Source organism: Manis javanica, chromosome 13 (assembly GCF_040802235.1).
Source record: "Manis javanica isolate MJ-LG chromosome 13, MJ_LKY, whole genome shotgun sequence".
In the NCBI taxonomy this organism is placed as follows: Eukaryota; Metazoa; Chordata; class Mammalia; order Pholidota; family Manidae; genus Manis; species Manis javanica.
In genome coordinates, this window is record NC_133168.1 from 100618150 (window position 1) to 100645278 (window position 27129).

A 27129-nucleotide genomic window follows, 5' to 3' on the forward strand; every position below is an offset into this window, starting at 1 on the left:
TGAGCTCTGACAACAGCGCTGCCAATAACATGCCTGAGGCCGCCACCCCGCCTCTGAGGTGTACAGACCCCTCCCCTCCTCCACGACGCCTCTTCCCCGGAGCCCCCAGGCTGAGCCCCCTCCCGGCCCCAAAGTCAGAAACCCTTCACCTCCCCCAACCGACCCCCACTGACCTCGGGAGAGAGGAATGGGTCTCTAGGACGCAGGGCACGCAAGCCACAGCCCCTCGAGCCAAACCTGCCGCTCCGGACAGGGCAAACCCAGCCCAGAAGGCCCTTGAGGATCCCCTGTCCGCTGCTCATTGCTCTGGGGGCCGGGATCACCTCCTCTAGGCTGCCTGGGCATCCCTGGGCCCTGACCTCACAGGGGCCCACATGGGCACTCAAGGGCCAGGGCCAGTGTCCAGGCTGTTATGAAGGCTACCTTGCATATGTGGCCCCCAAGAAGCGCCCCCCACTGAGGCCTCCGTAGCTGGGGGTCCAGCTGACTGGAGCCGCGTTGACTTTCCCCTACAAATTGCCTCCGCCTCCACAAAGCCGGGGGGTGCACTACACTTGGGACAGGGGCCTGTGTCCAGGTGTGCAGAGAGCCGCGTGGGGGCAGCAGGCGGGCAGCCCGGGGAACGGACATACGTGCACATGACTTCACACCATGACTGCTTCTCTTTATTTCCCCCAGGGTGGTGGACCCTCTGGGGGCCTGGGTCCCAGCTGCAGCCCCTCCCCCCTGCCCTGGTCACTCCCAGGACCTCCCACCAGGCCCACAGGCTCAGAGCACCGACTCGGCGGAGCTGGGGTCGTCCAGGAAGCGAGCGACAAGGCGGGGGCGCTGCGGGCCTGGAACAGGGTCTGCCTCCACTCCGGTCTCCTGCTCCTCCTCCCCCTGGTCCTTACAGAAATACAGGAACACCTGTCCGGCGCGGGCCGCCAGAGGGGCGGAGAGGTCAGCGGAGGGCCGGCCCCCCCCGCCCCGCCCCCGCCCCCGCCCCGCCCCGGCGCTGCCGCCACCTCCTCCAGCGTGGTCTGGCTCACGGAGAAGTCCTCCACGCCGTGCTCCGCCCCATGCGCCGCCAGCTCTCCGAAGACGCGCGCCAAGGCGCAGCGCCCTCCCGGAGGCAGCTGGAAGCGCAGGCGGCTGCCGTGCGCCTCCCGCAGCTCAGCGCCTGGGAACGCCGCCGCCACGAAGGCCGCCGCCGACTCGGGCTGCGCCGCGGGCACCCGCAGGGTCAGCGTGTGACCAGCCCCAAACCTGGGTAAAGGGGACGGGGCTACTGGACGAGCCCCGGGCTCGCCCCGGCCCGCACCACCCTCCTGCTGTCTCAGGCCGACCCCTACCCGACACGTGCGACCCCGCCCCCTGCTCCGACCACGCCTCCCAAGGCCCGCCCACTCCCCGGACCCCCCGGACCTCTGCTCCTGGACCCACCCTCACCCGTCAGACCCCAGCCCCTCATCCGTCGCTCCGGGCGCCCGTGGCCCCCCTACCCCCGATCAGAGCCGAGGTGACCCCCCCAGCCCCCACCTCGCGCCGCACTCTCCCCCTGCCCCCGCCTGGCACGAGCCCCGCGGCCGCGGCCTCTCACCTGCCCTTGAGGCGCTGCGGGCTGCCCAGGCAGCGGAACCGGCCGTTCACCACGACGGCCAGGCGCGTGCAGAGCGCCTCACACTCCTCCATGCTGCGAGGCGAGCGCAGAGCTCCGGCCGGGCTGAACCGCTCTGCGCCACGCGGGCCAGGACCCTCACCCCCGGGCCCGGACCACTACCACCCTGGACACTTCCTGCCTGGCCCGGACCGCTCCGGTCCAGCCGCCGGTACCCCCGCGGGGCCGGCATCCTCCCTCCCGGGTCAGGACCACCCATGCCCTGAGACCCTGCGCTCTGACAGCCCTTCCCCCGCAGCCTGCCCCCCGAACACCCCCCCCCCGGGCATCCGGCGCGAGGCGCACCTGTGCGAGGTGAGCACCACGGAGCCGCCCGCCCGCACCACGGCCAGGAGGCTGTTCCAGAGAAAGCGCCGCGCGCCGGGGTCCATGCCTGTGGTTGGCTCGTCCTGGGAGGGCAGATACCCTGAGCCCCGCCTCGGCCCCGGCCCGCCCCCTCACCCCAGGCCCCGCCTCACGCACCAGAAAGACCACCTCCGGGTCCCCCACCAGCGCCACGGCTGTCGCCAGCTTCCGCTTGTTGCCGCCGCTGTAGGTGCCTGCGAGCCGGTCCGCGAACTGCCGGAGCCCCAGGCGCGCCAGGCCCGAGCTCGCGGTCTGCGGGGCCAAGCGCATGGGGCAGTGTTGGGCAGCGAGGAGAGAAGATGGGGGCGGAGTGGGGGCGGGTAGAGCCCAGCCAGGGGGAGTCCAGGAGGGAAGAGGTGGGTGCAGCCTCCGTGAAGGTGGGGAGGGGCGGCAACCCACGCGGGTGTGGGAGGTGTGGGGGGCGCGGCAGGGGCAGAGAAGGTGCACCCGGACCCTGTGATCCCAAGCCTTGGAGAGTGCGGGCGGGGGATCACCTGGGCCACCTGGTCCTCCGGGACACCACGCAGGCGCGCGAACAGCTCCAGGTGCTCACGACCAGTCAGCAGGTGGAAAATGGCATCCGACTGAGGGCAGTAGCCCATGCAGCGGTGTGCAGCGGCTGGTTCCCGGGCCACACTGGGAATGGGCATAGGTGCTTAGGGAACTGGCCACCATCTGGGGAAACAGGCCCCAGGGCCCACCCCACCCACCCACCCACCCACCCACCATCTGTGGAAACAGGCCCCAGGGCCCACCCCCGGGCCACCCCCCCACACTCCCCCAGACCACTCTGCTAGGGACGGGGGTGTCTCAGGGCAGGGCCCATGTGCAGGAGCTCAGGTCCAGCTCCACCTGCTGCCGAGGAACTGTCCCCACCTGGAGTCCCCTCACCTGTGGCCTGCCAGCACCACCTCGCCCCCACTGGGCAGCATGTCCCCGGTCACCATACGAAATGTGGATGTCTTCCCTGCTCCGTTCACGCCCAGCAGCCCGAAACACTGGGGGTACAGGGTACAGGGTGCAGGGTACACCCACAGACAACACTCAGCAAGGCTTCAGATCCTTGTCCCAGTGTTTGCTTCCTGGGACTGGTTTCTAAGTTTCTGCATGGAGATCTGTGGGCAGGGGACCCCTGGGACAGATACTGGGGGCATGTAGCATAAAGCTGCTACTTAGCAGGCAATGGCTGTTGGCACAGGAGATGTATTTAACCAACCCTGGTATAGCGGGTATCCTATAAAGGGCAAACACAGCAAGTGCTCCATAAATATCAGGGCACAAGACCTCTAAATGTTTCCTGCCACAAGGTGGTACCCAAGGAACAATGCCACCCTGTCCACCTAACAGACATGGTGGAGAGGTCGGCCAGTACATGACACGCCTGGTGAAGGTTCCTGGCACATGTGTGAGGACCCAGGAGGTACTCCCTCTGTCATAAACGTGCTCATCCTCAGTAGGGGCTAATACCTTACTGTGCCCATTAAGGCTCAGTAAATGTAAGCGTGCAGTAGGTGCTTAACAAGAGTTGCTCAAAATAGGAACTCAAATGTTGACAACCATTCATTACTCAATAAAGGGCATCAAGGGGCATAGTAGGTGTTGCACAAAGGGTGGTAGCACACAGAAGGGCAGGGCAAACAGTAGGGCAGCCTCTCACTGCCCCATGCACCAGGACCTCCACCCCAGACTCACCTCACCAGGGGGGATCCCCAGGCACAAGCGGTCAACAGCTGGTGTCCTCTGCTCATGGTAAACCTAGGAGGAGTGCAGGACCCTGAGCAAGGTCAGTGGGCCAGTGGGGGTCCCCACACCCAGCACTCTGTACCCACCTTGGTCAGGTCCCTCAGCACCAACACATCCCCCTGGGTGGCCCCTTGGACCACCCGTTGCCGCTCACGGGCCACATCCTCCTCCTCTTCCCCCAGCGGGGGCAGTGGCCTCAGCTTGGGTCTGAAGACAGACAAGAGTGGGCACCAAGCCAGACCCCAGGTCCTGCCACCCTCACCCGGTCCCCACTGACTGCGGCAGGAGGCAGTTACGGTACTGCAGCAGGAGCGTGAAGAGGAGGAAAAGAGGCCCCTGTACCACCATGGCCAAGAGGTTCTTGCCAACCACCTCCCAGCGCAGGGGAGATTGGAACTGTCTTTCTCCTGTAGGGATAGGAAAGAGGGGCCGGGTCCTCATGGAGGGCTTGGTTCTGAGCGCCTCCCCATCCAGGTCACCTTGAGTTCTTACGGGAAAGGACCAAGAAATGGATAAGCCACTTAATTGGAGTCTAGCTAGAATAGAAAATTGGTATCACCACCTCCCTTACTTGGGGCCTTAGACCTTTTGTGATGTGACCCAAGATGGAATTAGCTTTTACGGCCACTTTGCTACACCTCTAACTTGGCAGAAACTTGTGGCCACTTAAGAATTCCACATCTCTTCCTGGAGGCTGCTGTTTGGTCCTTGCCCTGTATGACCGATTCTTGGCTAGCACTTCCCTACACGGAGGGAAGTTCTCACCCAAGCGCTCAAAGGCGTCCGCCATGGCCTGGTTCCGCACCATGTCAATGAGCCCCCGGCCCAGGCAGAAGTGAGGGAAGATAAGGAAGACCTGTTTTAGGATCCGGCTCACCTCCTTCAGCTTCTGCTCAAAGGCAAGAAGAGGGAGATGGGTCAGGGGCCAAGGCCTATGCCACGACCAGCCCCAGCCCGAGGCAGTCGCGTGGGGCCCACCTGATCAGAGAAGAGCTCAAGCACGAAGGTGGCCATGCTGCCGTTGATGCCAATAAAGAGGTTGACACAGGTGAGCACCACGTAGGCGGTGCTGGGCACGGAGAAGAGGAAGGAGGCTGGGTACATGAGCGGCGTGATAGACCACCTGAGGGCGACAGGGTCGCCAGGTAACCACTCAGACGGGTCCGAGGGGCGCTGAGAGGAACGCAGGCCTGCCCGCCCATCTTCTCTGCTCTAGTCCTCTATGTACGTGAGTCAGGACCAACTGAGCTTTTAAGGCCACCTCGGCGCACTGGCGGATTGAATCGCGCTCGGGGGTCACCTCATTCATACCCTCTCCCTGAGAGCTGTTATGGGGCCCCACCTCCCTCAACAGCATCGGGTGGGGAGGGGCGGGCAGTAGGCACAGGCTCTGAGGGGCTGAGAGGCTCACCCATACAGCAGAAGCAGGAGCAACAGGGCGGGCAGGTTGGCAGGGGCCACGTATGCCCTCTGCTGGAAGGCCAGGAAGGTGAGCGCCACGATGCACGCCGGCACCAAGTAGTGACACTGCATTGGCGATGGCAGTGACCCCCGTCAGTGTGCTGGTGTGAGAACTGCCATCCTCAGCCCTGCGCCCCATCCCGACCTCCCTGTATTTTGGTAGCAGGACACACGGTTTCCCACAATCCCTAAGATTTTACCCAGGCCATCCTGGACAGATGCCTGTGAGAACGGGCCGGAAGGGGATGGGGAGAGCGGCAACTGGGCCCCCACCCCTCGGGGCAGCCCCCGCACCATGTCCCAGAGAAAGTTGCTGAGCCAGTAGAGAGTGGGGGACAGGCCCCCCATGAACTGCAGGTGTTTGGCCCCAGTGACGCGCTCCTCAATGAGGATGAGGGTGAAGCTGGCTGGGACGAAGGACATTGCGAAGACCACGCAGATGGAGACAAGCACGTCCACTGAAGAGGCCAACCTGCGGGTGAGGGCGTGAGCTGCTCAGAGCAGAGCTGGTTGTGCTGTTGACAGGCTGGAGGGGTCCGGGTGGGCTGGTGGGGGAGACGGCCTGAGCCGTTTAGGGAGGAGGGTGGCGGGGTTGTCTGGCAGGGACAGGGGTACAGGTCTCTGGTAGGATAAAGGTGGATGTGATGAGGATGTGCGGCTACTCAGGGGGGCCTGGAGGCCCTTGCGCCTGACGCTGTCCCATATCCCTGGCCTGGGGAGCGAGGGGGCAGTTCCTGGTTCCCACTCACACAAGGGAGCATGGCCGAGTGCAGCTCCAGCTTCCCCCACCCACAAGGACAGATCATCCGAGGTGGGGAGGACCCGTCGGACAGAGGGACTCACAGCTTGGCCTCGGACAGCTGCTCCTTGGTGAGGTTCAGGGGATGGTTGAGTGTGGTGATGCTGTGGGCACGGTGGGCGGGGCCTGGAGGCAGGCGGGCATGTAGGAGTGCGTTGTTGGCCCGATTGACGAAGGCCACCATGGCGTGCCAGCCCTTGTTGTTGAACCAGATCTGGGGTGGGGGTCAAGGCCCTGGAGTCAAGCTGAGGGGTCAGGGCAAGGGGGTCCGACCTGTCCCCAGCAGCACCTGCCTGCTACCCCCCACTTCCCACCTTGAGGCTGTCCTGAGCGTCCAGGCTGTGGGCCCACGCTGTGAGATTGTTCAGGAGGCGGTCGAGGGCCCCACCAGGCTGCGGGCTCAGCAGTGCCCGTAGCTGCTCCACAGAGCGGCCTACCTCACTCCCCGAGGGCAGGGGTGAGTCTTGGCCCCCCAGGGAGAAGCCCCCATACCTGTATGGAGGCAGCGGGGGCCACTGAGGGCCGGGGAGGACGGGGTGGGCGAGCCCCCCGTGGGCGGGCAGAGGGTGTGCAGACGGAGCCCAGGGCAGCAGGCTCTGCTCACCTGACCTCGTCCACCCACTTCTTGGTCTTCAGGCTGTGGGAGGGGTGGGCAGAAAGGCAGAGACGCAGAGGCGTGTGAGAAACAGATGCTGGGGGTCGGGTGAGACAAATAAAAAGGGGTGAGGCGTGGAGGGTGCTCGGGAGCCCCAGCCCGGGTCTCCACTCAGGCCTCCTTCACGAGTGCACCACCCGGGGACCCACAGTACAGCCAGGCGAGCCGAGTCGGGATAGCAGCTCACCCCTGGTGCACCAGGCGCGGGTACGTCTTGACCAGGAAGTCAGACAGGTTCCGGCCTGTTAGATTCTGCACCACCTCTCCGGAGCTGGTCAGCGCCTGGGGTGGCGGGGGGCCGCCGGCCGCAGTGGGGCAGTTGGGCAGCAGGCGCCGGGCACCTGGCCGGCTGCACTGGCAGGCTGGGGACGGAGAATCCGGGGTCCAGTTGCCACTGGCCAAGACCCGAGCCACATCTGCAGGAACCTCGGGCACTGAGAACTGGCAGGTGGTGGGCTGTGTGCCCTCGTGTGCCCTGTGGAGGGAGGGCAGGAGCGGGGGCAGGGCCATGGATGCGGGCTTCTGGGGGCCCCCAGGATGTAGCGAAGGCTCCCAACTCCCAAGCAGGAGTGGGGCATGCTGCGTACACCCTGAGACCCACTGGGCAGGGCACAGATAGGGACACTGAGGCCCAGGCTAGAGGGCCCTCACCTGTTGGAGCTATTCTGTGGGTGAGGCTCCCCCAGTCCTGCCTCCTCCAACAGCATCTCCAGCAGGTGGGCACGTTCAGGGTCCCCAGGGGCATCATCGCTGTGTGTAGGGTGCAAGGTCAGGGCTATGCCCACAGGCCCCTGGCCCTCCCACCTCCAGCCCCCCACCCTCTGTGCTCACCTGAAGAAGGACACTTGGGCACCATACATGCTGGGGCTGAGCCGCAGAGCCGGGTAGTACCCAAAGGGCGGCACAATGAGGCTGAACACCAGTGCCAGGCCCACAAAGAGGGCAGGCAGCACGATCTGAAGAACCGGCCCGTCAGCCACACACCCCGCCCGCCCTCTGGGTCTGTGCACCCTTCCCTGCTCTAAACCTCCCCGGCTCCCCAGTACTCTGGGTAAAGGTGTGTGAGGTGGGCATGCAGCTGGGGGCCATGCAGTTGAGTGAGGTCATTGAGGGGTTGCCTGGAGTGGAGAATAGGGCCCCAGGACCACAGCCCACAACGCGCCCCACACACCATCCCTGCGGCCTGGCACCCCTCACCTGTGCAAATAGGCCCCGGCAGTTGCGGCGGGCAAGCAGAAAGCGCTTGAGAAGCAGGGCCCGGAGCTGTTGGTACGTCAGCGCCCAGCCCTGCACCCGGCCTGTGGCGTCCAGCCTAGAGCCCTGTAGGACCTGTGTCTCTGGGGCAGACCCAGCTGTGGGGGACAGGAGGGTCAGTGCTCACTCTGCGGGTACCTGAGGGGCTGCAGGGCCACTGGGCCAGGGGAGGGGGCGACTCACCGGGCTCCCCATTCTCCAGGGCTGGCGCCTCTGGCAGGACTGTGAGCCGTGGGGTCGCATCTTGGTGAGCAATTCCTAAGCATGGGTACAGCATGTGGCTACCGTCTGTAGGGCCATCAGGGGTCGGGGTCGGGGTCAGAGGTTACTATCCAGCTCGGGGTTTGAGTTAAGGCCAAGGATCACAGATGAATGGGAACCAAGGACGGAGGTCAAGGCTATGCCTTGGGCCAGACTCCACCAGGGGTAGGGACTTGGTCTAAGCCAGGTCCTAGTCTGGCTCAGGTTAGGGGTCAAGGGCAGGCACCTGCAGCTGTCTTCCCTGGGTCTGTGTCCACAGCACAGTCTTGGGCCACCTTCAGGAAGATCTGGGGAGACAAAGCAGGGGGCTCAGAGCCTGGGCCCCTCAGGAGGGAGCCAGGGACTCGAGAGCCACCCACTCTGGGTCCCCCGTCAATCACAAACTCCCCTCCTCCCTCCCAGCACCACCTGCTCCAAGCGGCCCTCCCCCAGCAGCACCTCCTCCAGGCTGGTGTCAGAGATGCCGTAGCCCGCTAGCCCCAGCTCCCCCAGACGCAGGTCCAGTTCACAGAAGAGCTTGGCGAAGCTGCCATCCAGGGCGCCCCCGTAGGGCAGTGCCAGCACCAGCTCGTGGGGCAGCTCCTCAACCAGCCAGGCACTGGGCACCCAGTGCCTCACCAGGGCCAGCAGCTGGGCCACACCTGGGTGGGCAGCCCCGAGAGTCAGTGTCCCGGTGGGGTGGACGGCCCCAATCCCACCCTGCCCCTACCATTCCAGTCCCATGGGCGAGGGGCTCCCTCCAGGAGGTCGGGGGTCAGCACGAGGCAGGACTTGACCTGGGGTCAGACCCAGCATTTACCAGGCCTCAGAGGTCAGGGGTAGGTTTGTGTGTGAGCTCAGGCGGGTTGGGTTAAAGGTAGGGACCAGAATTCAGGTTCAACTCAAAGTCAGAGGACCGGTCTGGGGTCACAAAGCCCTGTTGCCCTGAGCCACCCCCCCGGGCCCCTCTGCCCCTCCCACCGAGCCCTCACCAGCCCTGCTTCCTGGCTCTCTCTGCTGCCCGGCATCCGCATGGTCCTCCAAGTGAGCGTAACCCTGCAGGCAGAGGGCACCAACTGCTATGGCCAGCTGGGCGGGGCGGAACCTTGGGGGTCAGAGGTCATCTTCAGTCCTTACCTGCTTGCCAGCAGCCAGGAGTGGGACACCCTTCACCAGGGTCAGATAGTACCCACAGCCCATGTGGCGACGCAGGAAGAGTGGGGATCCACAGCAGCACAAGCGGCCACCCGCCACCACTGCCACCCGGTCTCCCAGCAGCTCCGCCTCATCCAGGTGGTGGGTGGAGAGGATCAAGGTGCGACCTGGGTACAGAGACCCAACCCACATGTACTGTCAGGCCATAGGGCCATTGCCCAAGCTGGGGCCTCTGCCAGGAAATGCCCACCCCATGTAGCAAACTCCTATTTATCCCTCAAAACCCCATCCTCAGCACCTCCTTGCCTGGAACCTTTCCTGGCTCCTCAAGCAGAACTGAGGGGAACCTTGAGCCCCCCCCAACTCTCACCTTCCCGGTATTTGAGCAGGAGATCCCAAATGCCACGGCGGGAAGCGGGGTCCACACCAGCTGTTGGCTCATCCAGGATAACTACCCGGGAGCCCCCCACAAAGGCAATGGCCACAGAGAGCTTCCGCTGCATGCCACCTGGGTGGGGACAGAGGCTGGGATCTCAGCACGATCCTCCCCCGTCTCGGAAGGGGTGCCTCTCCTCTGCATACCAGCTGCCCCACCCACCCAGACCTCAAGCCTGGCCCCTTCTGGGTTCCCCCAGTATCTGCCGGTGTCCTCTGGCTTCCCACCACCCTTCAGTTGAAGTCAGCCCCCTCCCCAGTGTCATCTCCGTCGGCCTGCAGCCCCCTCCCCAGGCCGGGCTCACCGGAGAGGTGGCGCGTCTGTGCACAGCGCTTGCGGACGAGCCCCACGTCCTGCAGAAGCCGGTCCTGCTCAGGGACCACAGCAGCGGCACTCAGACCCTTCAGCCGCCCGTAGAACCACACGTGCTCATCCACAGTCAGCCTGCAGCCACAGGCAAAACCAGCGATCACCACAGCAATCAGGGTCCCAGAGAACACCCAGCCCCTCCCAGGCCTGCCGAGACGCACATGTCAAACAGCACGTTGTACTGTGGGCAGATGCCCAGGTGAGGCCGGATGGCCGCCATGCTGGACTGGACATTGTGGCCCAGGATGTACGCAGAGCCCCCAGTCGGGGGGAAGAGGCCGCTCAGGATGGACCTGGGGGTGTAGAGATCTCAGGGCAGCTGCTGCTTCAGGGAGGTTGAGGGGGGGGCGCAGGAATTGAGGCTCCCAGAGAAAGGACACCAGCACTAAAACACTAAAAGACCACTTTCTGTGTGCTCGGACCAGAGGGGTGTTAGGTCCCCATTTTACAGAGAAGGGGAACAGGCTTAGAGGAAGCACTAACTGCCGACCTGCTCCACACCCAAAGAGAACTGGGTTCCCCCCACTGTAGAGACGGGGCCCCCCAAGCCCATCTCTCCCACGGGACGGTAAGCTGAGGCCCGGGAGAAATGGGGCAACCGCTCACAATGTGGTGGTCTTGCCGGCCCCGTTGTGGCCCAGGAAGGCGGTGATCTGGCCCTGGTAGAAGTCCAGGCTGAGCCCGCGCAGGGCTGGCTGTGGGTTGCTGGGGAAGTGCTTTTCCAGGCCCCGCACGGACACCCCAGGAATCAGGCCAGGAGGGGCCCCCTCCACCAACACTGTGGAAGAGGACAGACTCAACTGTGGGAGCCCTTGGGGGACCCCCAGACCTGGGAGGCCTCTATAGCTGCTCTGTGGTGTTGGGCACCGACCGTGTTGGGGTCTCTAGGAGTTGGGGTGCTACAGGGGGTCTGGAGTATCCAGAGGAGTGGGACCTATGGAAACCTGGGTTTTTGGGGGGCCTGGGGGACCAAGACGGGGCAGCGGCTATTAAAGCTTCTTGGGTCTTACCCTCTGGGTCCTGCGGGGCAGGGGGTGGGGCAGGACACTTGGGTGGCCGAGGCCCAAACCAGTAGCTCCTCCGAAAGGGAAAATCCCACGGTTCGGGGATACCGTACTGGCCTGGGGGGAGCAGAGCTCAGTTACCCTTCAAGCCTGTCCCCTGAAGTGTGCCGGTTTCTGGCCTCATGCCTGGGATCAGGGCATCCAGGGCAACCCTGCCCACCTGTCCCAGACCACCTGAGCCCAGGTGCCACAAAACCCCACCCTCTCACCTAGGACCGTGTCCAGGTACCAAACACTCTTCGGCCCCGCGCCACCCCTCAGGCCAGCCTCCCTTATGCAGGTGCACCCCGAGACCAGCATCCCTACACCTACAGCCCACCTGGGCACACGGCCTCCAGGTACCAAGTGGCCAGGCCGTAAAGCACGGCATCGAGCAGCAGAAGGCCTGAGACCTGGGCCAGGCTGAAGACATCAGCCGCAGGCCCGGTGCCCATGTTGTACCACTGTGCGCCCTCGCCCTGCTCCTCCAGCAGTGCCAGGCTCTCACAGCCGAAGCCGAAGGCCACAGGGGACAGCAGGCTCTGCGGGTGCAGGCAGGTGGGTCAGTGAGGGGGTGCAGCTGAGGGGGGTCCACCCTGTCCCGGGCCGGCTCTCACCACGGCCACGCGGCCACCCACAGGCAGCTGGTCCCGCCAGGCCACGCAAAGTACGTAGGGCAGATAGAGCACAAAGTAGGCAAGGCCCCCGCAGGCAGCTGCCAGGTTGGCACGGGAGAAGAAGGCACTCAGTAGGAAGCTCTGTGCCACCGTGGCCACAGCGAAAGCTGCCAAGAACATGAAGACCACGACCGGGTGGCTGTAGGGAAGGATGTCCCCGAGCTGCGGGAGGCAAAGGGAGCCCGGGTCAGGGGCCTCCAGCCCACGCTGCAGGCAGCGAGGCTGGGGCGCGCTCACCTTGAGCGCCAGAAGCAGCAGCACGGTGCTGAGGAGGAAGGGCCCCAGGCAACTGAGGAACCAGCTGACCCACAGCACCAGGCCGCTGAGCCCCATGGCGCGCATGGTGCAGCGCAGCCGCGTCTCCTTCTCGCGCACCACGGCCTTCACCGTCAGCGCCACCGAGTAGATCCAGGCCAGCGTCAGGAAGAGCGGCAGCGACCGGCTCAGCACGCGCAGGAACCTGGGGCAGGGGGCGGCTGGGGTGTGGGACGGAGACCCCGTGCAGCCCCCAGCCGGCTGCGTGGTCGGCGCCGCGGGACCCCAGGGCGCAGCCAGCCGAGGACTTTCGCCTTCCCTTACCTTGGACCCCGTGCCAGCCTCGGGCCCCGTCTATCAGCACAGACCACCTTCTCCCTGCGCTAGGAGACCCCAGACTCGTGGGCTCCCCGCTCCTCCCGCGGTGGGTCACAGGGAGCCGTCCCTCCAAGTCAAGGTTCACAGCCTTGACTTCACGAATGTTCCAAACGGAACGCGGGTCCCTCCCTGAGGCCTGGGACACTGCGGCGGGGCGAAAAAGTGGGGAGAAGGTGCTCACGCGTCGTCCACGTAGCACGGGTAGGGCATCTGCTGCAGGTACAGGGCGGCGCGCGGCGTGGAGCCGCTGAGCACGTGCACGGCCGCGCGCTCCAGCAGGTCCTGCAGGTACACGAAGCCACCCCACACGTACCGCAGGTCCATCAGGGGATCAGCGGCCGGACCGGGGTCCCAGAACCTGCAAGGGGCAGCGGGGTCGGTGGCAGGGTGCAGCCGGAAACTGTCAGAAGCCCATCCATCACAGCTGTAGCTGCGGGAGCGTGCTAGCTTGGGCACGCCCACCGAGGCACTGGCCACGCCCTCACACCCTAGGCCCTCCCACCACGGACCCCAATTGGTGTAAGGAATCCCAGTCTCCGCCTATCCTGGGCTTCGATAGGTGAGATGCCGGGGCTCCGCCCCACGCGGCCACCCCCCCGACCCCCCCACCTGTCCCTGATCTTATTGGTCCTCGTGACGTCATCGATGTCCATGCGGATCTTAATGCGAACGTGCCCAGGTTCTAGGAAGTACGCGGGGTCCGCGGGGTCCGCGGGGTCCGCGGCGTCCGCAGGCCCCAGGACGACGACGCCGGCCCAGAAACGGCGCTCAGCGAGCAGCTCCATCGCGCGCGCCACCAGGGCCGCCTCGGAGGGCGCTGCCTCCAGCTTGTCCAGGTTCACGCACTGGGGAGGGGCCCGGGTTTGGGTCTGAGGCACTCGGGTCCTCCCCTGGCCCCCCAGGTTCAGCCTTGTCCTTCTCAGGCCCCAGGGAGGGGTGGGCTCCCATGAGACCTCTGCAGGGCCCCAGAAGTCTCCTCCCTCTTCGGGCTCTCCCTGGCACAGGGCTCCGCCCCTCTTTGGGTCCCCAGGGAAGGGCTCGTCTCCCCACTTGGGTCACCGGGTTAGGCTCCTCTGACAATGCCCCGAGTGGACGGTCCCTCACCTCCATCACACGGCCCAGCATGCCCACCAGGTGCCCCACTTCAGCGTGGGCCTCCTGCCAGCTGTAGTCGCTCCCGAGGGGGTCCAGAAGGGCTTGAAGGGCCTGGATCCAGTCCTGGCCTCTGGGCCCCGGTCGCCTCCTTCCTTTGACCTGAATTTGCAGGAGCCTCTGGGGCGCAGCAGGGGAGGGAGGGTGGGGATCTGCCTTGTCACCCCTCTTCCCATTCCTGGGGCCTGTCCTCGCCGTGGATTCCGCGTCCCACCGCCACACCCGTGGCCAGGAGGCCCTGCCCTGCCCTTTGCCCAAATCCCCAGCTGAGGGTAATATGCCCCAAGAGGCTGAGGATGACTCTGCTGCATTCCCACTGGCCACCCCGCCCAGGACTCCTCCCCTGCAGCAGGCCCCGCCCCCCCGCAGTACGCCCTCACCTACTGAAGGGCCCCCCTCCTGCGTCATGGGGCACCCCCCACCCCTCACCTGCAGCCTGGCCACATTTGCACTGTTATTCATGAAGGTGAAGAGCTGAGGTCCCAACACTTCCCACACCTCCTGTATGTCCTTCAGCAGAGCCAGCTCTTGGAAGGTCTGGTTCACCTGTGGGAGGTGGGCCTCAAGGCCTGGCCCACCTGTTCCTGCCCTTCCACTCCTCTGAGCACCCCTGCCCACCTCTCCTGCCTCCACTTCGCTCCATCCTGTGCCTCTGAGCGCTGGCACACACTGGTCCCTCTGCCTGCAACCTGGCACACTCCCATCTCTTCAAAACCCTGCTTCCATGACCCATCCCAGAAAGCCTCCCCCTGGCCTGGCCGTCCCCCACTTGGGCTGAGGGAGGGACCCTGGACCCCTACAGCCCTCACCTTGGCCATGAGCTGCCGAGTGAATGGTGTGTCGGGGGCAAACAGCAGTTTCCCCAGGACCAGCGGCTTCAGGCGCCTCCAGAGCAGGCGGGACATTGGGTGGGTGTCCAGGGCCCCCATCAGCTCAGTGCAGGCAGGGCCTGGTGGGGGGGACATGCCATGAGGCCCTGTCCCCAGGCCCACCTCCCCACCTCCCAGGCTGGGAATGCAGGCCAGTCACTCACTGAGGCCCCTGTTGGGTAGGGCTGGCTCCAGCTCCTGCCCCACCAGCTCCTTCAGTTCGCTGGCCTCATACCAGCTGAAAGAGAGACCTCCAGGGACACTGGGCCCTGTGGCACTGCAGAGGACTTCAGACACAGCCTCGAGGGGGCTCCCTGTCCCTCGGGGTCTCTGCAGCAGTGCCCGCAGCTCTGCCAGGCTGGGTAGTGCCAGGAGCTGGAGACAAGTCACCAGAGGACACTAGCAGTCCCCCCTTCTGCACATTCCCCTCGCCAAGAGCAACTTCTTCCTCCTTCAAGCCCAAAGCCCCCAAAAAACATGCCCAGAGGAAGTGTCTGAGGCTACCCTGTCCCCTCCCCCAGCCAGGCACCTGCCCCTACAGACTCTTGGCCGGGGGTGGAGATTGGCAGGCCTCTCACCTCCTGGGCCAGGTCCTTGGCAGCCTCCACAAAGCTGCCCATGGACTCCTGGGCTTGGCCCGACACAGACCCCAGGGATTCCTGGGAGAAAGACAAGGGCTGACAGTGACCTTGACTAAGTTTTCAGTAGGAGTCAAGCATTTGCCATGGACCCAATTTTTCAAGTAGGAAAACAGAGACTCTGAGAAGCACATGGAATTCTTCAAGGTCTCACGGGCTGAAGACTTTACCACCACACAAGACACAGCCTGTTTGGGGACCAATAGGACAGGGAATGGCACTCCTGGCACCAGGGACAGGCCAGGCAGAGGTCAGGGGGCTGGAACCAGCACTCCCAGGAGGGCAGGCACCGGCCTAGGATGGGGCACTCTGGGACTTCCTGAGAAGTCCAAGGCTGGTCTCACCCCTTGAAGCATAGTCCCCAGCACCTCGGTAGCCAGGGGTGGTCCCTCCTGTGGCTGGTCGCTAGGCTGAGGCCAGGCTGGGAGAGGAACACATAGGAGCGCAGCTTAGGCAGAGCTTGGCCTGAGACACCCCCTGCCCCAGGCCCATTGCACAGCCAGGCAGGTGGATGCCCAGAGCTCAGCTCTGCCAGCTGATGGCTCCCTCCTCACCTGCTCCCTGGGCAGCCCTCAGCGTGGGCATCAGCTTTCCAAGGCTGGTCAGCATCCTGTGGGCACTGGGGCCCCCCAGGATAGTGCGGGCATCTGCCAGGAGCCGGGAGACCCTGGGAACAAAGATGGCGGGAGGTGGAGGCTTGGGCGAGCACCCCGGCGCCTGGCCCCACCCACTGTGTATGCTCACAGGGAGCTGTTGAAGTTGCTGAGCACTCCAGGCTCCTCGCCGGGGGTGGGGTGTGGGAAGCAGGTGTTGTTCATGTTGCAGATGAGACCCTGTAGCCAAGGTACGGTGCCCGCCGAGGGCAGAGGCTTGTTGGGGAAGTGGCCTGCAGGGACAGGAGGCGTTGGGGCCTTGCCTGAGTCCCCACTGTGACCACACCCTCCAACGACAGCGTCTCTGACATTCGCTGGGACCCCTGGGGATACGGTGACCAGTTGCCGCCCACACACAAAGTGCCAGGTCCCTGGGGTGGGGGTGCTTACATTCATGCTGCTCCAATGGTGGGTGGGAATGGCGAACCGCCACCAGGATGAAGAAGAGAAAGAGAGGCCACAGCAATTCCACCAAAAGCTGAACCTGAGAGGGGCAAACGTTGGTTGGGGGGCGTTGAGGGACAGTTGGGGGGATGGCGGGGTCCCAGGAGACACGCCCAGACCCACCCAACTGTGCATTACCGGCTGTCTCCGGCGATACAGGAAATTCTTCCAAAGCAGCAGCATTAGCTGCGTCCAGAAGGCCATGGTGGGAACGGCCGGCAGACAGGATGAAGGGGTCAGGCTGAGGACCTGCTGTGTGGCTGCGGGCAACTCCCTGTCCCTCTCTGAACCTCATTCCTCTATCCCATTGCGCAGGATTCCTGGAAGCTTTGCTAGGAGCCAGGCAAACAGTAAGCTCTTATTAAAGGGACTCCCCTCTTCCTGCAGGGTTGGAGTGAGCCAATGGGAGCCTTGCCCGAAGCTGTCCTCGCTTCTGATTGGTTGCCAGGGCTGTCGCTTCCTATGCGGGGGTCCGAAAGGCTCCCGGTTAATTCCCCAGGGGGCGGAGCCTCGGCTTGACTCCTTCATCACCGGGCCCCACCCTAACCCCACTTTAGGACCTCCGGGTGCCGACCCCCAGCCTCATCCCTAACCGGGGAAGCATCCCCTACACCCGCCCTTCCCAGTTTCCCAGTGATAACAGCAAAGTTCACTGCGCTGAGCCTTCTACACGCCTGGCTGAGGGGCCAGCTCGCGCCCCAGACAGAGCGGCAGAGTCGCCCGGCTGGGGACAGGCCCCTCTCTGCCCACCCGTCCTGTATTATCGCCGACAAGAGGGGCCTGAAAATGAGTAAGGGGAAGGGGCGGTGATGGGGGCTCCCGGGACCAGCGATTCCTGATCCCGTCCCTCGCTTGGAACAGTTCTGTTCTAGCCTCCGTCGTTACTGTACGGATGGGGAAACTCAAGCCGCCCGAAAGGCAGGGAGTTGTCTCAGGTCACAGACGAAGCGGAAACCGGTACCCAGAACCCCCCGACTCAAGGCCCGTCCTTCAATCATGTGGGACCTTGGGGAGCGGCCTTAGTTTCTCCATTTGCACAGTGGGACGGACGGAGCTCTAACCGGGAGAGGGGCTGCAGGTGCACGCCAGCAAGCTCCGCTCAGGTGAGTCTGACACCCAGTCTCCCCCTTCAGAATGAGCGGCCAGTTCTGCAGCCACCCACACTCACCTCTGCAGGGAGTGAAGGTGAGAGTCTGGGCCCGGCCCGCACCCCCTAACTTCCAGGGAACCCGAATCCCTCCCACCCTCCCCAGCCCTGCGTCCTCGAGTCTCGGGTCCCTCCCCTCCCTCTCAGCAGCTTCCCCCAGTGCGACGGCGGCCTGGAGCGCGACGCCTTTAAAAGGGGACCCCAGAGCCGGCTTGATACCCCTCCAGACATCCCCACCTTGTATCCGGAACCGGGACCACGCCCAACTCCGCTCGGACACTGTCATTGGCCGCCGTACCCGCCACTCAATGGCCGGGCCAGCCGGGACCGCGCGCGCCAGGGGAGGAGGCGGGGCCGCGCCGGGTCTCTTAAAGAGGAGGCTCTCCTGCTGCATCACTGCGAGGCCTTCCGGGCGCACCCCAAGCGGGCCGGCGTCCAAACGCGCGAGCTGGGCTGCCTCCCTTCGTTACAAAGCCTCCCGCAGTACCGCAGCTGCAGATGGCCCGTCTTTCTCACTCCCCTGGGGGACCCGGGTCCTAGCAGATTCGTTCTGTGACCTGGGACCCCATTTGTCCACCCGAAGAATGGAGTTTCATTCATTCGTCTATTCCACAAACATTGCTTTGTCCCTGCAGAGGGCCAGGCGATGGCAGTACGGGGAGGGACCCCAACATTCCAAGATTAGAGCCCTGGGTCCTGATGGCCACCCCTATTTTGAGGAAAACCTCCAGACCTGCTTCCCATGCCAGAAAATTGGGTGTCACAGGATGGTGGCGAAGATGCAGACTGATCCGCAGAGCCGAGGGCGCAGGGAAGAGCGCACCGGCGGGGAGGACTCGGAGGAAGGAGGTGGTTTCGGTGTTGGGGGCTTTTGAGTATGAGTAGGAGTTTGCCAGGTAGAGACCTCCAGGCTGGGAGGCCTCAAGTGGAAGATGGAGCTGCCTGTCGGAGCTGGTGGAGGAAGTGAAGGCCCCACCCCCTTTCTAAACAGCACCCCGACCTCCTCCCCTACCTCAGGTCCCAGCCTCACACCATTTCTTCAGTTCACGCTCACCCTCGCTCTGGGCCTCGGCTGCTCCCTCTCCCCAGGCAGCTGAGAGGACCAAAGGGCCCTACTGCCCCACCCGCCAGGTCTTCTGAGGCCAGCTATCCCAACACTTTATTTCCTAAAAAGAGGTTTTTATTGTCTTTGGTCCACAAACAGTATTTCACATTATCTCTTGGTCCCAAGACTCCTGGGTGGAGGCTGGTCCCCAGGAGGGCCTCCAGGGGAGGGTCCCTGTGGATGGGGAGTGGGGGTATAAGCACAGGGCAGGGGATTGGCTTTGCCTCACCCACTTAGAATCTCACTTTCTTGTTTGGGCCTCAGTTTCCCAATTGGCCCCTGGGGGTTGGGGGGCACAATTGGCAATCTGAGGGTGCTAGGGAGATCCAGGCCCTCCACAAGGCCTGACTTCAGGGCTGTGGCGTGACCCCCTCAGGAGACCCGCTTCCTTCCCAGCATCCTCTTCCACCATCCCCCAACCTTTCCCCTGAAAGAAAAACATTATTTTTCTTTCGTTAAAACTGCCTGAAACTGCTCTGGGTACAGAAACCACACAATGATCAGCAGAGAAAAAGGAAGAGGAGGAGAAGCAGCCGGAAACCGTTCGGGGCCCAGTTCCCCTGCCTGCCCGGGTTCCTTCTGCCTGTCACAGCTCGGCCCAAAGCCTGCCAGGAAATCTGCTGCCTGGACACACGCTGGCAGAGACCCCCCCTCTTGCCAAGTGCATCTGGATATGGCCTTCACCCCTTCCCCGCAGACCCTCGGGGGGCAGCACTCAGACATGTAGAAAAAACAAGAGGAAAACACAGAAAAACCCAAAAACCCAGACAGGATGATGATGTGGGGAAGGCATCAGTAGCCTGCCTCTTCCTGGTAGTACGGGGTGTATTCCGGGGCCTCCCCTGGGTCTGAGCAGTCGCCGGCAGCCTCCGGGGCCCCATCGGACACTGGGCCTTGTGGGCAGTACTTGGGGTCATATATCTGCCGGCCCAAGCCAAAGACCTGGCCGCTCTGGTTAGCACCCTGCGTGTAGCCCATCTGCAGGGACATGGAGGAGTTGTCACACTTGTCGGTCCCCAGCTTGGTGTCATAGATGTGCCTCCGGGTCCCAGGAGCCGTCATGCCCACCTGGAGAAGGGGATACCATCAAGGTGGAAAGAAGAGTGGGGAAACATGGACCCCAAGAGGGACAATCCCCCCCAGATTCCCACACCATTTCCCATCTGTGTCTTTCCACTTGTACGAATTCCTACAGGTCCTTCCAAGCCCTGCTCGGACACCCTCTCTCTTCTGACCATGCTGAGTTGATCTCCATTACCAGTGACCCTCTCCCTTGGAACAAGGGATGTCTGGGTCCAGCTCTGCCTGCCAGCCAGGAAGCACCCCAGGCTGGGGCCCAGGCTAAGGCCTTTGGAGAGCCTGAATGCCCCGAACAGTCGCATTAGTATGTGCAACGCAGCAGGGAAAGCAACGACCTCCAGATCTAAAAATACAAGAGCTGTGTGGGCCTCTGGGCAATCCTTTACGGGAAACTGAGGTGCAGGGCAGGGCAGTCACTCCCCCGAGGTGACCATTGCATTGAGGCGAGACTGAGAAGGCAGAGTGGTAGGATTCTCAGCGGGAGGCACGCAGGGACAGGGTTTGGTGGGGCAGAGGAACGGTGGGGCTACCTGGCTGGCACACTTGTTGGTGCCCATCTGGAGGCTGATGGTGGAGTGGTCCATGGGTGGCAGGATGTGGTTCTTGGGGTCGTACAGGTGCCTTCTGGTGCCGTAAGCCGTCATGCCCGACTGGCTGGCACACTTGTTGGTGCCCATCTGCAGGGAGGCCGGCGGCAGGGGTCAGGCTGTCCCCCCAAGGCCTCTAGACCCCACCCTGAACTCGAGGGACCACCGGGCTGGGAGGGGCCTGGAGCCCACCTGGAGCCCAATGACACACTGGCCCGCCTTCATGGTGGCGTCATCGAAATTCCGCTCCTGCTTCTCCGAGTACTTGACTCCGATGTCCACGCTGCTCTGCAGCCCCTTTGTCTTGGCCTGGAGGGGAGGGGGCCTGGGTGTATCAGCGAGCGGCAGCCGAGACCCCTGTCCCCTCCACCTGCAACACAACCCCTCAGGTGTCTCGGTTCAACAGGCCCTGATGGCTCCCAGCCTTCCAGTTGTTCAGGCCAAGAATTAGGGGGGGCTGTTCTCACCACCATGCCCCCCACCTTCCAGCACTTCCTTTTCCCCAGTCCCCCAGTCATCCGTCCAGACCACAGCCACCATCTCTCGCCTGGATGCCTGCCCCCTGCTTCCACTCTCCATGGGGCAGCCACGGGGGTTGGGGGGTGGGGGGCCCAAAACACAATTCCGAACAAAGTTCCCTGAAGTGAAAACCCCCTCCTGAAACACGGCCAACCCACCCTGGTCTGAATTAAAGGGTCACTAGATCCAACACATCAGCCTAATTCTTGTTTGAGGTGTATCTCACAGCTTACAACTTACAATTTATAAAATGGGATCTGAAGGGTAAACCCTAAAAGCAAGCTCTGGGCTCTGGGTGAGAATGACAGGTCCACGGAGGTTCATTCATTGAAATAAATGTCCCCTCCAGGGTGAGATGTCCATAGTCAGAGAAGTCGTGCGATAGCTGGGGGCAGGGAGCACATGGGAAACCTCAGTACCTTCCTCTCAAGTTTGCTGTGAACTAAAACTGCTCTAAAATATAAAAAAAAAATTTTTTTAATGAAAATGTGTTCAATGACTGCTTTCTCTGTCAGACTGTGAGCCCATAAAGGGGTGGACTGTGTCCATCTTGTTCACCGGGCATGCTACGGGTGCTCAGAAATGCTTGCAAAGCAGTCTGTAAGTCTGCAGCAACCTTGCTGTGTGGCAGTGGGCAGATGGCTGCCTCTCTCTGGGCCTCACCTTTCCCGCCAGGGCAAGAAGAGACACCTGCACCTGGGTCATGTTGCCACTCTCAAACAGGTCGTTGGCTTCAAACAGGTCCACAGGGTTCATGCCGTAGCTGACCATGGCCTTGATGAAGTTGGAGAGGTTTTCTAGCTGGGAGGGGGCAGGAGAAGACGGGGGGGAGGGGGACTTCAGTCCGCCCGCCTCCAGAGAGCATCCTCGGCCCCACCCTTGTCCACCCTGCCAGTCCCTCACCTGGTGCCAATTCTGCATGGACCGGTTGATCTTGGGGACTGAGCCCGGCTTCAGCTTATTCATGAGTCTATAGGGGACACACGGGTTGGGGGTGACAGGAACCTCCATTAGTAGAGGGGAGCCTCAGAGACCCACTCTAATCTTGGCCACACTTTCCCCTCTTGCAATAGAATCTTCACCCATAAAAAAGATGCCAGAGTGACAACAACCAGTGCCGGGAGTATAACCCAGAAACACAGATTCTGAGAGTGAGCCTGGGAATTTCCACGAACATTTTTAATGTGCAAACAACAGAATGTTTGAACTACAGTTGAAAAGGACGCAGCAAAGTCAGGCCTCCGGAAGCTCAGAGGCTCTCACACGAAACGGAGAATGTGAGACAAGGATGCTCACTGCTGGTGATCGTAGACAAAGCGGTAACACAAGAAAAAGAAACAAAAGCAAGCAAGAGCCGAGGCTCGTTAAGGGAGAAGCACACTTCTAATGGTGTGTGGAGCGCGGCCTCATCGTGCAGAGCAACGAGGACAATGGGCCTGTGTCAACACGCACACTCACGTGCACAAGATAATTCCATCCTTCAAGCCCTTCTGGAAGTCGGGGCCGATGGAGAGGCCCGTGAGTCCCTCGATCCAGCCGCGGAGTTCTTCCTCCTTCTGAGGGTCATATTTGGACAGGAGCTGGAGGAGCAGAGGGCACAGGGTAGGGGTGAGTACACACCTAGCAGCAGCCTCCTGAAGCCCCTGGCAGGGCAGGGCCAGTGGCTCCAAGGTCAGAAAAGACTGAGGGTCCTGGAGGTCCCCACACCACCAGAGCCCACTCTCCCCTTTCCCATCAGCAGCAGGGACACTCACAGGCACAGACAGACACCCCACCACAGAGACTGCTCAGCTCAGTCTACTTCTAATGACGCCAAACCCCAGACGGCAGCCAACCCACCCCGCAAACCTGCCCCATGCCATCACCTCCTGGCTGTCCCTGCATTAGAGGTACTAAGCCTTCTCTGTTGCTGTTTTTAAATTGTGATGAGACAGACATTTCAACCATTTTAAAGCCCACAATCCTGCACTGACAACATTGTACAGCCATCACCTCTAAGTTTCAGAACATTTGCATGACCCCAAAAGGAAGCCCCATTCCCAGCCCCTGGTGCCCTTGAATCCCCTTTCTGTCTGGCTGTGCCTGTTCTGAGTGAGTCACAGAAATGGAGTCACACCCTGTGTGGCCCTGTTTTCCTTCTAGCCTTTACCCCCACTTTCTGTCACTCGATGTACCTCCTTGCTTGTGGCCCAGCACCCCCTGGCTTTGCCAACCAGCTCGGCGCTGGCTCTGCTGTTGATGGTGGTAGGATGAAGATGCTCAGGGCCCCCCACTGGCGCACAGCCACTGCCTTTGAGCACGTGCACACACACACACACACCACACACACACCCTGTTCCCTGTGGCAGCAACTCAGAGCACCATGGGTCAAGGAATGGGGCCCAGGGACGCCCCCGGAGGTCAGGAGATCCAGGCTGGTGTGTGGGCAGACAAGGTCAGCCCCAAGTGGCCCCCTGGCCGGGGGTGGGGGGTTGTCCAGCCCGTTCCTCACCAGACTGTTCCGCTTGGTGGATCTGCTGCTCCAGACCCCCTGTGCACCTGTGCCGGCACAGACCACACCCTGGAAGCCCTTTCTCACCCACCCCCAACAGGGGACTGGCCCCCAGAGCTGTCCTTGATAGACCCGGTCCCTACTCTCAGCTCTGCCCCCAGCCCGCTTCCCGTGACTGCGGGCAGTTCGCTCTCCCGTGCCTTAGCTTACCCATCTACATCTGGAATCGTTTGCATAAGGGTCTCCCGCACTGGGCCCCTGCTTCCCCATTCCTGCACTTAAGCCCCGAGATAGGGGATCAGGGCTGAGCCTCTGGAGCGCAGGGGAGACAAAGGCAGGGAGGCTGGCCTGCTAACCCGATCCACCCGGGCCACCCCCTCAGCCTCCCATGGCCTCCCAGTTCCCACAGCCCTGGGGAGCTGCCCTGTGCAATGAGAATGGGGTGGGGGGCGTGTCCCGACACACCTGTCCAGCTGGGCCCCATTCCTGAGGGCTCTCAGGGCCAGGGCGGAGGGAGCCGGCCAGGGTCCTGGGCAGAGGGTGCCGGCCGGGCCCCACCCGCAGCTGCGTTCCTCCCCCGAAGCCCAGCTGGCCTTCAGCACATTCCTGTTCACCGCAAACCGTCAGGAATGCAGCCGCCGCCTCCCTGCTAAATCGGGACCAGCTGTTCCCCGTGGTCTAGACCCCCCAGCCGGCTGTGAGCGGAGCAGCCGCCGCTGCTCCGAGGCAAACTGGACACCAGCCTGCCCCTGCGCCGTCCCCCTGGGGGCGAACTGAGCACCGGGGGGGTCCAGGCAGGAAGGTCTCCAGGTGTCCCTCCTCTTAGGCAGCTGGTTAAGTGGACAGGCTGTGGGCTTGAAGCCAGAGGAAGCTGGTTTCCAGTTCAGGTGTGGCCCCTGAGGGACCTTGGCAAGCTGGTGGGGCCCCGCCCACTCTCCAGACCTGCAACTGAGGGCTGGTTTCGGGGAGCCCTCTGACTTCATCCCTGAAGAACAGGTGTCAACCTGCTCTCCTGCCGCTCCATCTCTGGACACACCCTCCCGCCAGCCCTGCTGGGGTGCCACACCCTCACCCACTTCCTAGGCCCCAGGGAGGTGCTGGAACTGCCCCTGAGGACCTGTGGCCACCAGGCACTGGACGGAGCACGTCTGGGGACCAGTCCTAACTCTGCCACTCCAAGGCTGTGCGGCCCAGGGCATCTCGAACTGCGTCTCTGAGCCCCGTGTGCAAACCGGGGCTCACAGGCAGGGCGGCATGCTGCAAGGTTCCCAGGTGGCATGCAAACGGTCAGCTCATGGGATGACTGCGCGGATGGGTGGGACCTGGGGACAGTGCGTTACGGGGGTCCGGAGCTTGCCCAGTGACCACGCTCCGTCCCTTAGATCCTCACGCCTTGGCCTCCCCTTCCATCAAACAGGCCGGAGGGAGGCTCCACGGAGCTCCTGGGAGGCCATGCACAAATTCCTCGGTCAGAGGGGGCAGATGCCTGTTGGGGGCTGGCAGGGCTGTGCCCTCTGTGTGCCCGGGCAGGCCCCCTGTGGCCACTGACTGTGGGACCACATTTCCAGGTGCTTGGTGGGAAGGTGCTGGGGGTAGGCAGGGACGACGAAGCCCCCTCCCACCGGGAGGGCCTTGAGTGACAGACCAGATCTCCCCTGGGTCTGGGATCACACCCCTGCTCCCCCTTCCCTAGGATGGACCCTGCACCTGGCTGTGTGGCCCTCCGGAAGTGTCTGGCCCTCTCTGAGCCAGAACCACAAGGGTTTTCCTTAAAAAGTGTCTCGCTCACCCTCCTGCCCTGAGTTCTAGGTTACAAAACCCACACGTGCTAGGGTCACATTCAGGGGACCCCACGCGTGCTGTGAACCCCTTTGCTATCCCTTTGTCACACGGGGACAATGTGGAAGGAACAGCTGGGGCAGCCCCCTCAGCTCCAACTTCCCCCTAGTGGCCCCCTCCCCAGGTGTAAGAGGTGGGGAAATTCCTGGGGGGGCCCCACCCTTCTCCAAGCAGCCGCCGGCCCCGCCCTCTCCTCCTCCCTAAACTGAAGTGGCCCCAAAAGGAGAAGTGTGGCCGGGGGATGAGGAGGGCGCTGCTGGGGTCCCCTCGGACCCTCGGGGCGCGCTCTACCTGGCCGCGCTGGAGGCCTCCAGGGCTGTGGGGCTGAGCGCGGGGCTGGGGGCTTCAGATAGGGGAGCAGGGCTGCGGGAGGGGTCATGCCCCCCGCACCGCTGGATGCCGGGGATGCCGGCCCGCAGACCTCTCTGCCCCCAGAGGTGAGCGGCGCCCCCAGGCCGCCCGGACGTTGGGAGGAGGGTGCCCCTCTACGCAGGACTCAGAGCGCTGCCCCGGGACGTCGGGGAGGCCCGCCGCTCACCCGGTTCTTGACTTCGGCCGACAGCCCATACGAGGGCCCCTTGTTGAACTGCGTGGAGCTCATGGCCGGCGCGCGGACGGAGGCCGACCGACTGGCTGGCGGTCTGGAGGGACCGCGGCCCGGCGCCCCGCCCCCGCCGCTGATTGGCCCCCAGCGCGCTTGTCCTTATAAGGCCGGGACGCTGCATTCCTGCGGCCGCCCACTTCCTGAGCCCCTCGGCGTCCCGCCCCCGCCCAGCGCGGCACCCCATCACCAGCGAGCCGGAGGGAGACTGAGGCAGGGAGGGGCAGGGGCTCAGCACCGCGGAGACTCGGCGTCCCGCCCTCTGCCTGCTGGCAGCCCCCAGGCGGCTCCCTGTCCTCGGCTGGGTCTGTCTACCCTTCAGCACGGTTTTGGGAGGGGGGACTCATTGGGCGGGACCCTCTCTCTGGAGCACGAATGAGAGCCCCTCTCTGCCACTTAGAGGCCGCTCCCAGCCTGCTTCCTCCTGGGAACGCCCATACGTGGGTGGCGGGCAGGAGAACTAGGACAGTCTCCTCAGAGCAGGGGGCCATTGGAACTGGGGCTTTGATGGACGAGTAGGAGTTTGTCAGTCCAAACGAGATTAGAGTTCCGGGCAGAATAAAAGGTGCAAGGACTGGAGGGGCTGTCAGTGGCTGAAAGTATGTGAAGCTCAACCAGACTGGGGAAGGGACGGGTGAGAAAGGGCCTTGAATTCTGAGGCATAACGGGGGAGGAGTGGAACAGCGGAGAGCTGAAGTCAGGAGCAGCCCTGGGGGAAGCACCAAGGATGCCAAGGCCTGGCACACAGTTGGCATTTAACAAATATGTGGTGTCTGCTTGTACAAAGCCAGGCACAGACCCCTCTGCCCTGTGTGAGCAAGTGCCAGACAGAAAAAGGGGCCTGTGGTGGAGGAAACTGGAGGGACAGTCGTGACTCCACTGGAGGGGTCAAGGAAAGCTGCAGGTAAGAGGGAGTGTGGGAGATGGGGTTTTGAAGTATGAATAGGAGTTTGACACATTTGACAGGGGCCTGGTTGGACTCTGTGAAGGCTCAGAGATGACTCACCCCTGCCCCTTCTTGGGGAGCACTCCCCTGGCACCATATATTCTCTGCATGTCTGTTTAGCCCTTCTTTCTCTGTCATTCTGCCATTCCACCCTTTCTTCAGGGCTCAAGTCCTAGCTTGTTGGTCCTGGATGAGTCCCTTCCCATCTTGGTTTCAGTTTCCTCATCTGTGAAGTAGGGACCCATGGATGGTCAACAATGAGACAGTGGGGCTCTGAGTGTGGAAACCTGGTAGGGGTGCAGGAGGTTTAGATGGACCCCCTGCAGTGCATGGGGACCCACGGGACCCAGGGCACTGTGGAGTTCGGCAGCAGTTGGGGGACTCCAGCTTCTAGTATCAGTGGCTGCTAGTAACATGCCATGGTTCCCTTGTCATACCCCAGCCCTGGTGCTCATCCTGGGGGGGCCACCACGACTCCCAGGGAACACTGCCCTGAGTTGGGGGTCTCTGGGACACCGAAGTCCCATGTGACACCTGCCCACAGCCCTGTGTTGACCTGTGCCTATCCAAGCAGATCTTCTTGGGCAG

General features: G+C 63.1%; 2 protein-coding genes and 1 long non-coding RNA gene across 11 annotated transcripts; 1 reads left to right on the forward strand and 2 right to left on the reverse strand.

Annotated features, from left to right (window-relative positions):
- Positions 1-643: 643 nt before the first annotated feature.
- Positions 644-17663, reverse strand: ABCA7 (ATP binding cassette subfamily A member 7). Of its 7 annotated transcripts, none has more exons than XM_073220711.1 (46): positions 17611-17663; positions 16365-16558; positions 16173-16266; positions 15874-16015; positions 15684-15796; positions 15474-15550; positions 15070-15150; positions 14656-14866; positions 14432-14571; positions 14052-14168; positions 13575-13742; positions 13080-13315; positions 12652-12828; positions 11778-12297; positions 11501-11702; positions 11128-11238; positions 10724-10895; positions 10279-10410; positions 10053-10192; positions 9683-9820; positions 9295-9479; positions 9150-9213; positions 8617-8819; positions 8405-8465; positions 8101-8205; positions 7861-8015; positions 7495-7619; positions 7315-7413; positions 6851-7138; positions 6613-6645; positions 6323-6500; positions 6053-6222; positions 5504-5681; positions 5160-5275; positions 4727-4871; positions 4514-4637; positions 4026-4155; positions 3835-3955; positions 3698-3760; positions 2897-3003; positions 2500-2641; positions 2123-2257; positions 1946-2049; positions 1583-1675; positions 1008-1248; positions 644-909 (listed from the first exon to the last, which is right to left on the reverse strand). In XM_073220711.1, exons 2-46 carry the CDS (start codon positions 16428-16430, stop codon positions 769-771), a joined length of 6543 nt encoding a protein of 2180 aa, XP_073076812.1. In that variant the 5' UTR covers positions 16431-16558; positions 17611-17663; the 3' UTR covers positions 644-768. The 7 variants fall into 7 exon arrangements, with proteins under 7 accessions (XP_073076812.1, XP_073076813.1, XP_036874410.2 ...); XM_073220712.1 differs by lacking the exon at positions 17611-17663 and adding an exon at positions 17395-17409; XM_037018515.2 differs by lacking the exon at positions 17611-17663 and having other exon boundaries at positions 11778-11999; positions 12075-12297; positions 16365-17324.
- LOC118972404 (uncharacterized) lies at positions 13172-19795 on the forward strand. Of its 2 annotated transcripts, none has more exons than XR_012124605.1 (4): positions 13172-13306; positions 16542-16576; positions 17360-17411; positions 19674-19795. It is a non-coding gene; the product is annotated as an uncharacterized lncRNA (long non-coding RNA). The 2 variants fall into 2 exon arrangements; XR_012124604.1 differs by lacking the exon at positions 19674-19795 and adding an exon at positions 18009-18134.
- CNN2 (calponin 2) lies at positions 18532-25689 on the reverse strand. Of its 2 annotated transcripts, none has more exons than XM_017647326.3 (7): positions 25533-25689; positions 22123-22244; positions 21568-21634; positions 21328-21465; positions 20338-20454; positions 20089-20235; positions 18532-19546 (listed from the first exon to the last, which is right to left on the reverse strand). In XM_017647326.3, exons 1-7 carry the CDS (start codon positions 25593-25595, stop codon positions 19271-19273), a joined length of 930 nt encoding a protein of 309 aa, XP_017502815.1. In that variant the 5' UTR covers positions 25596-25689; the 3' UTR covers positions 18532-19270. The 2 variants fall into 2 exon arrangements, with proteins under 2 accessions (XP_017502815.1, XP_017502816.2); XM_017647327.3 differs by lacking the exon at positions 25533-25689 and adding an exon at positions 23366-23509.
- Between the last annotated feature and the right edge of the window lie 1440 nt (positions 25690-27129).

Bases quoted from the DNA above. Each gene is read 5' to 3' on its own strand.
- ABCA7 (XM_073220711.1), bottom strand. From the start codon at position 16,430: ATGGCCTTCTGGACGCAGCTAATGCTGCTGCTTTGGAAGAATTTCCTG. The intron at 16,016-16,172 runs GTAAGCACCCCC...CTGTCCCTGCAG, and splicing joins ACCATTGGAGCAGCATGAAT to GCCACTTCCCCAACAAGCCT. The intron at 11,239-11,500 runs GTGGGCTGTAGG...TGCTCCCCCCAG, and splicing joins CCTGGAGGCCGTGTGCCCAG to GCCAGTACGGTATCCCCGAA.
- CNN2 (XM_017647326.3), bottom strand. From the start codon at position 25,595: ATGAGCTCCACGCAGTTCAACAAGGGGCCCTCGTATGGGCTGTCGGCC. The intron at 21,635-22,122 runs GTGAGTGTGCGT...TGTCCCCTATAG, and splicing joins GATGGAATTATCTTGTGCAC to ACTCATGAATAAGCTGAAGC. The intron at 20,236-20,337 runs GTGGGCTCCAGG...GCCTCCCTGCAG, and splicing joins AGTGTGTCATTGGGCTCCAG to ATGGGCACCAACAAGTGTGC.